General features: G+C 30.2%; 1 protein-coding gene across 2 annotated transcripts in view; it reads left to right on the top strand.

Moving 5' to 3' along the window:
- Window positions 1–12,504, top strand: part of LOC145329543 (uncharacterized) — a 271,980-nt gene that overhangs the window by 166,535 nt on the left and 92,941 nt on the right. Inside the window, exons 10-17 of one of the 2 annotated variants that reach the window (XM_080173814.1) lie at window positions 4,643–4,727; window positions 6,439–6,566; window positions 6,962–7,034; window positions 7,426–7,575; window positions 8,031–8,100; window positions 8,455–8,579; window positions 9,563–9,624; window positions 10,451–12,123. The exons of the other annotated variant lie outside the window; for it this stretch is intronic. Coding sequence (XP_080029940.1) covers window positions 4,643–4,727; window positions 6,439–6,566; window positions 6,962–7,034; window positions 7,426–7,575; window positions 8,031–8,100; window positions 8,455–8,579; window positions 9,563–9,624; window positions 10,451–10,677 — 920 coding nt within the window. The 3' untranslated portion in view covers window positions 10,678–12,123. Of the gene's footprint in view, window positions 1–4,642; window positions 4,728–6,438; window positions 6,567–6,961; window positions 7,035–7,425; window positions 7,576–8,030; window positions 8,101–8,454; window positions 8,580–9,562; window positions 9,625–10,450; window positions 12,124–12,504 lie in introns of those variants that run through there. 2 annotated transcript variants of the gene reach the window in all.

Raw genomic sequence — 12,504 nt, 5'->3', positions numbered from 1 at the left:
AATTTAATATAAATTTGGAGAAGGAGCGATGTAGGAGCGATGTAGGGGCCATCACAGTACAATTTAATATAAATTTGGAGAAGGAGCGATGAAGGAGCGATGTAGGAGCGATGTAGGGGCGATGTAGGAGCGATGTAGGGGCCATCAAAGTACAATGTAATATAAATTTGGAGAAGGGGCGATGGAGGAGCGATGTAGGGGCCATCAAGTGGGTTGTTATATAAATTAAGGTAAGGGACTACGGAGGGGCGATGGAGAGGCTATGAAGGAGCCATCATGGGGCTATAGCATAGCCTCTTATCATAAGAGGCGATATTAACGCCCCTTCAAAGGAGCTATTAAGAGGCCATGAAGGAGCTATAGCATAGCCTCTTATCATAAGAGGCGATATGAACGCTCCTTAAAAGGGGCTATCACATCGCTCCATATGATAAGAGGCTATGCTATAGCTCCTTGAAGGAGCTATAGAAAATCATCGCCCCATATGGAGCGATGTCATGGAAAGGACTATACCCAAAAGTTTTAATACTCCTAATTTAAACCTAGTTTAAATCAAGCTTTGATAAAAGGTTTTAAACAAGCGAATACTAGGGCGTGATAATAAAACTTTAGATAGCATAATAATTTACATTCCAATATCCCATCCCTCCCTATATATCAACCCAAGCTTTTCAAAATCCTACATTTTTTATTCCAAGACAAATTTTTCCCAATGCCTTAAGTACAATAATATGTTATTATTGAGCAATATTTTGTATAAATTACCTAATATATCGTCATAAGTGAAAATTGTTTTGAAAATACACTCCTACGTTACTCCTACACCAAAACTTTTCAGATGAACAAGAACAATTATGTTCATAAGCAGCGAAGCTTTGTGAAGAATATGTTTTTTTATCATATAACAATTTTAAGATCTTGATTAAATGATTAAGTCATTCCGACTCAGAGCTTTTAATAAATGGAACGTTTTTTTTTAAACTTTTTGAAAATTCTTTAAAAGTCATTTCACTACAAAGAACCTTAAAATAAAGGAAAAAAGGGAAAAAAATTTATTTTGGTTGTAAATTTTTAAATATTAATACTTATATTGCAGATACTTTGATATATTTCCTCTCTAAAGTATATACAATAAATTGAGAATCATTTATTATTGATAATATTTTTATATTCTACCGAAATGGACTGTAAAATGTTCTAATAGTATGAGGATTAAATAGAAGAATAGTTTGTATAATATGGATCGTATAGGGATCTTTACCCTATAGCCTTTTGCTTAGGACCAGCCTCTTTTTTTTAGGGGGGAGGGGAATATTTTTTAAGGGATATATATTTTACCTAAAATCTACACAGTACTAATAATAAACTTTGAAAATTGTACCGACTATAGCTAGATCTTATTAGACACAACAAAACCCTGCTACTTTTTATAGTAGTATTTAGAGCGAGAGAGCATCTTTGGTTTTTCACAAGATAGCCTAAAACCTACCCTGAAACAGTATAAAGATATCATTGAATTTAAACCTCAAACTATTTCTGAATTTGTTCGCTTATTTTATGGTTGAGTCTTTAGCTAATTTTCATAATAGTTGTCCCTTCATCCCATATCTTAATAATTTTTTAATGTTTGAAAATATGAGTTTAAGAGAGTAAATCTGTTTAACCTATACTGTAAAGCTTTATCTACCTAAACCACATTAACTTATTTAAGAATGCCTCCACCCCAAAACAATAACACCAAAAATTGCTCTATCCGATCGAGATTCATAAGTATATTAGCCTTCCCCTTAGGTAATATTATTGTCTGATATTAGACTGACGGATTTGGGTTCACTTTGTTACTATTTTTTTCCTTTTTGGTACCGTAGCTATTATATGACTTTAGCCTGTCCGTATTTCCGTCCGACGGATTAACTGTTACTTAACCATTATTATAACACAATATCTACACGACTGCCTGCAGCAGGAACTCTTATACACTTTAAAATAAAATAAAGCTTTCATTTAACATTACATTTATCGAATACATAATTATATTATCTTTATTTTTAATGATTTACAGTTTAATGTACTTTTCGAAAAATATTAATAGCTTGAAATTGATGCGCTGTTTTTGGGACAATTTGTCCTTTTTGTTATTATTTATTAAATCCTAAAAGCTGGTGAATTTGCTAGGCCAACGTACTAAAAAAAAGTTTACAAACTAATCAAACACTCCAAGATTGACTCAGAGTAGATTTAATGATATGTACATTTGTATTGTCTATCCAGTGAATGTGTCAATTATGATTTGGTACACAGTTGTCAGGGTTTCCTTATTTTAGTTACAGGCGGCTTTTAGGCTGTATTTATGAGTGGTTTAATCATTAGAAGGGTGGTTTAACTATTACACAATTTCGATGAAAGCTTTGTATTGTTCCAATGCAGGTTTAAGGCTATAGTTAAGTTCAAACATACAGCATAGAAAACACAATAAATATGTAAGGAAAGTATACCTAACCACCTTTGTAAAATATTTTCTGCATAGTATAGTATACCAGTAATGTATGTTCAATCAAAGATACAAAATATAAACAGTAAGATGTCCGCCCATATTGATATTTGTAACGGCTCTAATAAACAATTTATGCTGTTTGGGAAGTTTTTTTTTGTATTTAACTAAGATGCTTCAGACTTTTTTTTAAAGGGTTGGCTTGTACTTAAAGCTCATTAAACATTTCATTGATCCTATTTAGCTAATAAATAATCTTAATTCGATGAACATTAGATATTGTGAAAGTTATATTATTAAAGACAAAATTATTCAAATAATTTTATGCTAATATCTAAAGTTCACTAACTGCTGCACCAATTATATTACATTTTTCAAGTTTTGTACCTTATTGTCATAAGATAGTCGAACTCTTCATCCTAGGGGGTAAAATACCCCATAATCCACAAATTTAAAGAAATGGCCACTAATTGTCCATATATTAAATTATTAATATATAACATTAAATGGTCGATAGATCTTAACTGATGCCAAAAATAAAACTTGTATTGTCAATTTCCTTATAAATACTCGGACGGGGAAACAAACAACGAACCTGTATAGATTGAACGCAGGAACACTACTACAAATTGTGCTAAATATCCAGAAAAATAATTTAGCTTCACCGGAAAAACACCAAATTCAGGCTCACACAAACTTTTTTGAATAATCATATTTTCACATTGTTGAAAGGCCAGCCAAGTTTAGATGACGGTCTAAAAAGCCCCGAATAAAAAAGTTATAATGTATGATAATATGTATTTCTAGAAATATTTTTTAAAAATTCGAATCATTAATTTTAGTTAATAGATAAACAGAAAATTTTGTATCTCTCCTTCCCAAAAATAAATCTGATATAGTCAAGAATCTAAATAAACAATTTCTAAAAAGAAAAGGACAATATATTGTAAACAAGATTTTTTTGTACACGAAGAGATACTTAAATCTTGCCTATTTATATTAAGATAGCCTTGTAATCATACATACTCCCATTACCTCTAAAATTATCATATAGATTGGGGATGGTTACACACTCCTATTTCGGGTTAATCCTTTGTGTTTTATATTTTCACCCCAGACATATCAAATTTGGGTCATATTCACACACACACACACATACAAAATAAAGACAAGCACATCCTTATAATAAAGTAAAAGGATTTCTATGTGTCTGTCTGTCTGTGTGTACCAAAGGATCTTGCTAACCGATGAACCGATATGGTTCTCCTTTATAGGGTTGCTTAGTTCCTTGGATTGTTTATAATTTTTTAGGAGAGGTTACTACAACCCTCCCAAGAGATATCGCCACTAGAAAAAAATACCCCCCTCCCCCCAAACAAAAATTTGAAACTTTTTTTTATTTAAAACTACAATTGAAGTTGTATGGTCGACCTCCCCATCCTCAAGGACCCCTAGAAGCCCGATATGGTTCTCCTTTATAGGGTAATTAGTTCCTTGGATTGTTTAAACATTTTTTAAGAGAGGTTACTACAACTTTCTCTAGAGATATCGCCACTAGAAAAAAATACCCCTCCCCCAAACAAAAATTTAAAACTTTTTTATATAAAACTACAAATAAAAGTTGTATGGTCTACCTCCCCATCCTCAAGGACCCCTAGAAGCCTCGAGTGGCGTAGCCGCTAGTATTATTTAAAAAGATAAGATATATTATAGATCAAACTTGTTATTATTCCTACAAAGAACTATTCTAAAGGTAGGAAATCAACATATCTATTTATTTAATCTAAGATAGGAATAACTTTTTTTATAATTTACGTGAATATTCCTATGTTATTTAAATTAATAGTTGAATTTTCACAATTGCTTAGTCTGCCCGACTTTAAAGAATGTTACATAACATGTCAGATAGATTTAGCAAATGAAGTTATAAAGTTATATCTACTTTTTTTATGCGATATAATCAATGGGGCAATAAATGATGAATTAATATTATTGGTGAAAAAGTTTGGACACTTTTTGTTTGTAAAGTTTGTCTCCTTACTGATTAAAAGCTATAACAAAATAATGCTTATATAAGCAAACCTTGAAAAAAATTAATTAATACATATTATATCAATTTTAAACTCTGTGCTACATTTTTTTTTCATTTAGGTGAGCCCATAAGCCCTGAGTGTATAATCAAGCCCGATACCACAACTCCTGTTTCTTCATATCATAGCATCTACTATTCTTCAAGGTATACATAAATAAATATTATGTTAGATAGATAGATTACCTCATTAATAACCTCAAATGGGCGTAGATGCAGTCCATAACACTCAAACGCCATGGTCCAACAACCCAGAATAGCCAAGGGGAGCCAAATGTCTCCTTTTCTATCCAAACACCCGGGGAATTAGGTTAAGTAACACCCATCAGACAACCAACTCTTTCATTGTACGACCTTTGTCTGAGAAGTCCTAACTGTGCATGTTAATGAGTTGCACCTATTTTGGGACAAGTAATTCCCCCTACTCTAACTATTAATGTCAAGCACCTTACATAGTAGCAGAAGAACAATTTTTTAGTTATAGATCGGTATTAGGTATAAATTAAATTTTTCTATGATAGATCTCTTCCTCTATATACAGGGTGTTTTTTTTTTAATAAGTTAAAAATATTGCTTAATTTAACCCACTTGCCATTGACAGAAATTAATAATCTATATCTTAATTTCTTCATTGATGTGGGGCATTTATGTGTGTATTTATGCAAGACAGAGTAGAATAATCAAGGAAGATTGTAATCAAAGGAAGTTTAAAAAACTGACAACAACAAATAAGATCTTTTGGCTTTATAATATGTCTTTTTGGAGTACAAAATGAACAAGAACAATTTCAATGAATTTAAAGCTATGTAGATACTCTGACATATTCTAGAGCGGATTCTCTAAAAAAATGCATTTTTTTGTAAAGACTTAATCTTTGCAAAAACCAGGCTAATCTGAATTTTCATTTTTCACTTTTCCACAAAGTTAAACGGAGCTATTCTTTGATGGTATTGTATGTATGTTATGGTTGTTTTTAATAGAGTACTTATTTTTCCACAGTTAAAATGTGTTCTATGAAGCTTAAATTCCCTCATTAGCTTTTAATTATTGTATAATTGATTTTTGCTTGATTTCTAATACCCTAGTTCGGGGTTATGCTTCTCATGTTTTGGAAAATATGATAAATGATTCTTTTTAGAAGTACACTATTTGTAGAATCTTGTTCTTGTTTATGAAATGATCTTATATATATAATATGCTTTGTTCGGCATAAATGACAGATATTCATCAGTGGTGCAAAGATCTATTTTCCACCTATTTCCCTTCTAATTTTTATACTATTTTTACATAACATTTAACATTTGTAAGTGTTTTTATGGTGAAAAAAAATCTACGAGTTTTTTTATCATTTTATTTGAACCTTGCAAACCTTTCTTTTAAAACCTTTTATAAAACTAATTGGATGTATGTTATTAATATTGTCTGTCATATATACATTTATTAAGATATCTCTACGATAATTCAGCTTTTCTGTTGTATTAGAAAAAGTTGTATTATTTTGCTTTAGGAATTTGTAAAATTATCTAAACTAACCAAAACTAAAGACTCCTTGTGACTTGAGATGTATAGGTTAGTCGTGTTACCCAATAAATAGCCCTTTCAGCAAAGCTATATCTTTTTAGAGTAAAAAAATGGGACGTCAATAAATCTTTGAAATTAAAATTTTTCACCCCCTTATGTTATCATACCCCTCTGGTTATTTGCTTTGCTTGACACTGGTAATAACCCTGCGGGCCAATATTTTAAATCTATTAATCAGCGGTTTCATTGATGATTAAGCTTAACTTAACAGATTTGTAATATAGTTATGCTAGGTAAACTGTAATAATATTTGTTATCTTATTTTTTTTATTTGCAGCATACCTACAACAACAGCTGGCAATACTACAGAGTTGACACCTAGCAGCACCACTCAAGAATCAACTACTAGTTTACTACCAGCTGATCTTATCATGGATGTCGGACTCTCTTATGAAATATTAATAGGTATCTATATTTTTGAAAGATATTATATACAAAAAAATCTTCTAAAATATTTGTAAAAATCCTTTAAATTTAGTTTTACAATGAAATCTTAAGAGAGCAAACATGCTCGAAAAAAGTTGTAATACCTAAAAATATTATTGAGGGTTAGCAACTTACATGTATATCATGAATATCAGACTTTCTTTTGTAATATTAATAGGTATCAATATATCTACTTTTTTTTATCTATCTGTCTATCAATCTATCTATCCATAAACCCAACACTAACTGATCTTAACCTGGCTGTAATCCTTTCTTATGCAATATTAATAGGTATCTATCTTTCCATCCGTCTATCAATTCACAAATTTATATAGCAATCTATCAATCTAACTTATTTATGTATCATATTATAGGTATAGCAGCCGGAGTTTGCCTGATTTTTCTGATCCTATTGGCTCTAGTTGTATGGCTCTGCTGTAGAACAAGGTCAAATCACTTTCAGATTTTTAAGTTAATGAGTTTTAAAATCGAAACTTTTCCTTAATTAAGTCCGAAACCAATATTTTTTTTCATAAATATGGCCGGCAAGTTTGAATCAATTTTAAAAGCAATAGAAAGTCCAATTTTTAAACAAAATAATTCTTTTTTTAATTTTTTTATATACAAACCGGTAGGGCATTATTTTGTAAACATAGCCCCTCTAGAATAGCGACGTAAGGGTATTCTAAGCAAAGTATAACAGAAGAACATTGAAGTTTTGTTTCTGTATATTAATGAAAGATCTGTCATTGTATAATATTTATCTTTGTTCTTTTAATTGTTTTTCATATTATAAAACAGCGGAGTATTTAAATTAGTCAATAAATTTGTATTTCAGGAAGGCAAAATCGAACGAGTCCTCTTGCTGTGAATCCCCCATTGACAAGGCCAGCACTGATACCAACGAGAACTTGAACAACCATGGACGCGGAGAAAGCACGGCGGAGCTGGATAAACTGCTCAATAATCAACAGGACTCCGATATTAGGTAACAATATTCAATTACTATTTTTAATTTTGATAGTTATCTTACTACATAGTAAAGTAGGAGGTTTTATTTCTGAAGGTTAAGCCTTAAATAAGTAGTGAACTGACTGAGGTCTTCTTTTTGGAATTCTTCATATAGGTCACTTTGTGGTTTTAGGCTATTTTCTTCTTAGATTATTAATTTATGTCATGGGATGGTTTTCAACTATTTTTCTACCAAACCCTTCTATTTTGAGTATGAAGCCTCTAGATGCTAGAGGCGCAACTACCAGTTTTTAATAAACTACTAAACAGGAAAATTTTACTGGTTTATCAGCAGTACATATCTTTAAGCTTTTAAAATCTATCAATAAACAAGTCTGTTATGATCTTTTGATGTATTTATCTTTCACGAAATCGTATGGACATTCGCTGATTACAGAGTAGCTACAATACTAAAAATGTTATAAAATTTAGATCTGATTCTGAGGAGGTGTCTCCGATTCCCTCTCCAAGAAACAAGTTTGCCTCCCCTGTCTGGATCCAGGTAAAGTACAAAGTTTTCAATATTTTAGTGGGGGGAGGGGGTTGGCAGGTTAAATATATATCGTAATAGAACAAAAAGAAACAATCTTAACAATCTAATAATTCATTTTAAGTTTTCTAATACAATGCTTCATAGAGATTAATATTTATTTTAAATTCGGTACCGCCAAAAAGTTCTTCTTTAGATGCATTTGTTGGCAAATATTTAAAATAAAGCTAATAATAATATTAAATATGAAACTACCAATAAACCTACAAACTGTTGAGAATAACTCTATCTAAATAGTAGCTCTGCAACATTAATTGTGATAAAAATCAGACAATTCTTTCTTACAGCATTTGATTATAATTTTAGGAAATTCACAATAACAAGATCTTTGCAAAGCAGCGCAGCATTAATTCTCCCGAGGGGAAGGAGACTAAAGAGGAAGATGCTCCACTTATGAACGGAAATCATTATACTAATGACTCAACACCAAGGTAGGGTCATTAGAACTTTGTTTCTAAAAGCGAAGCTACTCTATAATAAACTTTATTATTCCGTCCGTTCGTCTGTAACGCAATAGAAAATGTGATTTTCTTGACTGCTATTAAAGATAAATGTCTAAATTTATTTATTTACTTGGCCTGTCAGTCAGCCACGCCTTTAAAGAAAAAGATAATTATTTTTTAAAGATTTCGTGATTTTGCCATTTTTAGTGTCTTTAATAGTTATTTTTCGCATCGTATTATGAACAGCTTTCTGCGGATTAGTGGGTATTTAAATAAAATTATAAGATTAAAACCAGTTTTGTTAGACCCGAGGCCAGAGCTAACAAAACCTATATTATGATCACGCAACCTTCCCTAAGATGCCCTAGGGTTGTAAGGGGGGAGATTTGTAGAAAGTTAGGATTCTACAAATCAAGCAGCTCTAACCATGCTTTCCCTCATCCATGCTCCTCGTATGAGAGTGCCATTAATTAGGGTGGCTTAATATGGAACACCTGCTAAAACTCTAGGCCAGGGTGATATAATAATTGAGTAGCTTCCACGAGAATTGCGGGTCAGCTTGTAATGTAACATAGAATACAATCAGCTGTGAGCGAAGCTTACCAATCTAAGATTGGCCAAAGGATTCTCACTCCCAGTCTCCGTGTGCATCTGAGTCCTAACTTCAGAGAATCATGGCTACAACAACAACAACAAAACCTGTATTGATTTTATGATATTTATCTCAACGTTCGTTGAAAATTATCTTTAGTAAAATTCAATGCATGATTATCGGATATTTATCGGTTTCGAAGCCACACTGAAATGTTATTTATCGCAACGTCTTGTAAACAGCTTTCCTCGAATATAAAAATGGATATAATATAATATGATGCCTTTTCTGCAGTATGGCTTAGAACTGGTTCTAATCCAACAGATATTAATCGGTTTCAAAGCCATACTGGAAAAACAAAAAAAAATATTTTTTTCAGACGAGGCCCTGTTAAAATCCCAGTGAGATCTATCTCTGAAATATTAGAATATGAAACATTAGGAAAATTACGAAACTAAACTTATCACAAAAGATATCATCTAGAGTAATAACACTAAGGTTTTTTTAAATTTTAGTTCTTTAAGTGATGCAGCTGTATTTGCTTCTGTAGCTTAAATAGCACTTAATAATTTGTATACTATATAGGTTAATGGAATGATATACCAAACCACCTAAAAATGATTATAGGAATAATGAAAAGTTTCTCTAAAAAAATTGGTCCAGACAATGAACTATTGATACCGACAAACATTTTACCTCTTTTTGTTATAAATCTAAAATGTTCTCATTTTTCAATTCAATACATTAGAAAATTTGAGTAAAACTTTTAAATTATGTATATTGTATAACTCAACAAATTAAAATATTTAACTACAATATTTTATTTCAACTTATTCCAGTAAAAAGATACAAAAAGAAAGGTTATGATTAAATAAAACTTATATAATAGATTAATAGTTGTTAAAAGAAATTAGGTCATATAATACTAAAAAACATTAGCATTGAGTCATTTTTTTCTCTTAAATCATTCGAACTATTATTTTTGAGGGTTAAGTCTAAAAAGGAGAACATTTATAGAATGCAATTATTACCTAATATCATTTGGGTTATATGAAGGGACTCTACTAATACGACACTCTCCTTCATAGTTAGTGTCTTGGCATAAACGTGATCCGATCTAATAGGAATCTTAAAGGAAGGTACAATGTACGAAAATTTTTGATAAAAGATTATGATAAACAAATTTTATTTTATGTACTATGGAGATTTAAATAATAATATTCTTTACCACCCACTAAACTGGTTTCAATTCGTAATAAATCAACAGAGGACATAGATGCTGAGGCCAAGAAACAAGAAGAACAAGCTGAAAATATCAACAATGAGCAAAAATCAGCTGACAACAAGATCATTGAGACCGTCGTTGAGGAAACAGCTGTTCCAACAGAAAATAGTGACGCCATAAATGGTGAAGTAATTTCTAATGGCGGGAAGATCATTGCAAATGGCGGACAAAATGGCGAAGCCAAACATTTGTTACAAACTGATATTTAAGTGAGAAGTAAGTGATATAATGAAAGCCGTAATAGGGTTTAAAAGTTAAAACTTTATAAATAAAGAATACTTATATAAACACTGAAAATAAATTATTGATACAATTCAGTGATCCTAAAAGAACTAAAACGATCCATACATTTTATGCTATGCTTATTTTATATTACCAATATAGTTGAAAAATATTTCTAACATTTTAATCATTATCAATTTTTTAAGTATATATATTAAGCTAAATCCTATAAAATTTCCATGGCTAGCTTAAAGTAATGTTTTTGTTAGCCTTACATAGATATGAAGAAATAAACACTAACTGCTAGGCTAGCCTTGTACATTGTAAGTTTATTTGATTTGTTCCAGTAAGTCAAACTCTATGAGTTATAAACAAATATATATTATATTGCCATAAATAGCTCCCCTTTAAATATTAATCTGAAACACAATAATTTCAATCTTTGTAGAAATATCTTCAATTGGAAAATTTAATTTTACTTATGTATTTTATGAAAAGATAAAGATGTAAAATAAAACTTGTTAAATTCCTTTTTATTTCTACCATTAGTTGAGTAAATGAAGATTTATAGTATCTTATAAGGACACTCTTCTAGCTTATATTTTTTCTCAAAAAAAATTATAGATATTTTTTATGTAAGTAATATATATAATTGAAATAAAAATACATATTATCTTAAAATTTTAAAATAAAAATTCTAAGTTTGACTATGAATTATGATTGTTGAGTAATTTTTTCAAAGTTTTCAAAAACTTTTATGTTGTTATATTTGTGACTAAAGCTAAAAACTTGGCACTTTTGTTTAATTTTAACTTAACCTTCACTTAATAGTTTTAATTTAAACACAAAAACCCTAGAAGAGCGTCCCTTTCAAGAAAGATAAATGTAAATCCTCTTTGTAGAAATATTTTGAGAGAAATATTTAAAGAATATGTCTTATTCTTTCATTGCTACATAGTTTTAATTTTTTTATTTTAAGAAAAATTTTAGCGAAGTTATATACTAATCTTTTGTTCTTTTAGTCACATTTAAAAACACCTACAGACTATTCATGACTTGGGATTTTTCTTTTTGGCTACAAGTTATTTAACAAACAAAAATATGAAGAAAACTTTCATACATTATAGTCCTTTTTAATAATGTTATAAAAAATTTTAATTTTAAAATTTTTCTTTAACCATATTTTAATATCTCAAATCAACTAGCAATTGATTAACAACAAGGAAATTGTTAAAAAGTGCCTTCAACTAATATATCTTTAGAGCTTACTTTAATGTAAATATTTATAGCTAGAGCCGGTAACATGATACATTAGCCTACTAGTAAACAGTTATGCGTCTCTAACCGATATTTTTTTATGGAATATGTAATCTATGTATGTATGTATATATTGTAATATACTCGAATTTTTTGTAAATAAACTTTTTGATTAATGTTGTCTTCAGTATTCCAACTGATATATCGCTTATTTCGCACTATAATTAATTCATGTAAGAACCAACCCTTTGTTTACATCTCTGAATTGATATTTTTTTCTCAAAAAAAAGCTCAATGTTTTTCCTTATTAGGAAATCTCTTTTGTTTTGACTTAAACTTGTTTAATTAACACACGCACCTTGATACCTTGATCAAAAGTTACTTATCGAGATTTGGAATTAATAGAATATACCCACAATTTTACTTTTATGTACAATACTAGCTAGTCATCTTTTGGATTTAGAAAGATAATTTTACTGTTATGCTACCGGACTTGTCCAAGGCTCTGCGTTGGTTGCTGTTAGCTCGCGACTTTTATAAGCCACCTATCAAGTGTT

The sequence above is a fragment of the Acartia tonsa genome, chromosome 10 (genome assembly GCF_053477335.1).
Source record: "Acartia tonsa isolate MP-2025a chromosome 10, ASM5347733v1, whole genome shotgun sequence".
Lineage (NCBI taxonomy): Eukaryota > Metazoa > Arthropoda > Copepoda > Calanoida > Acartiidae > Acartia > Acartia tonsa.
This window is presented reverse-complemented; position numbering and strand designations above follow the sequence as displayed.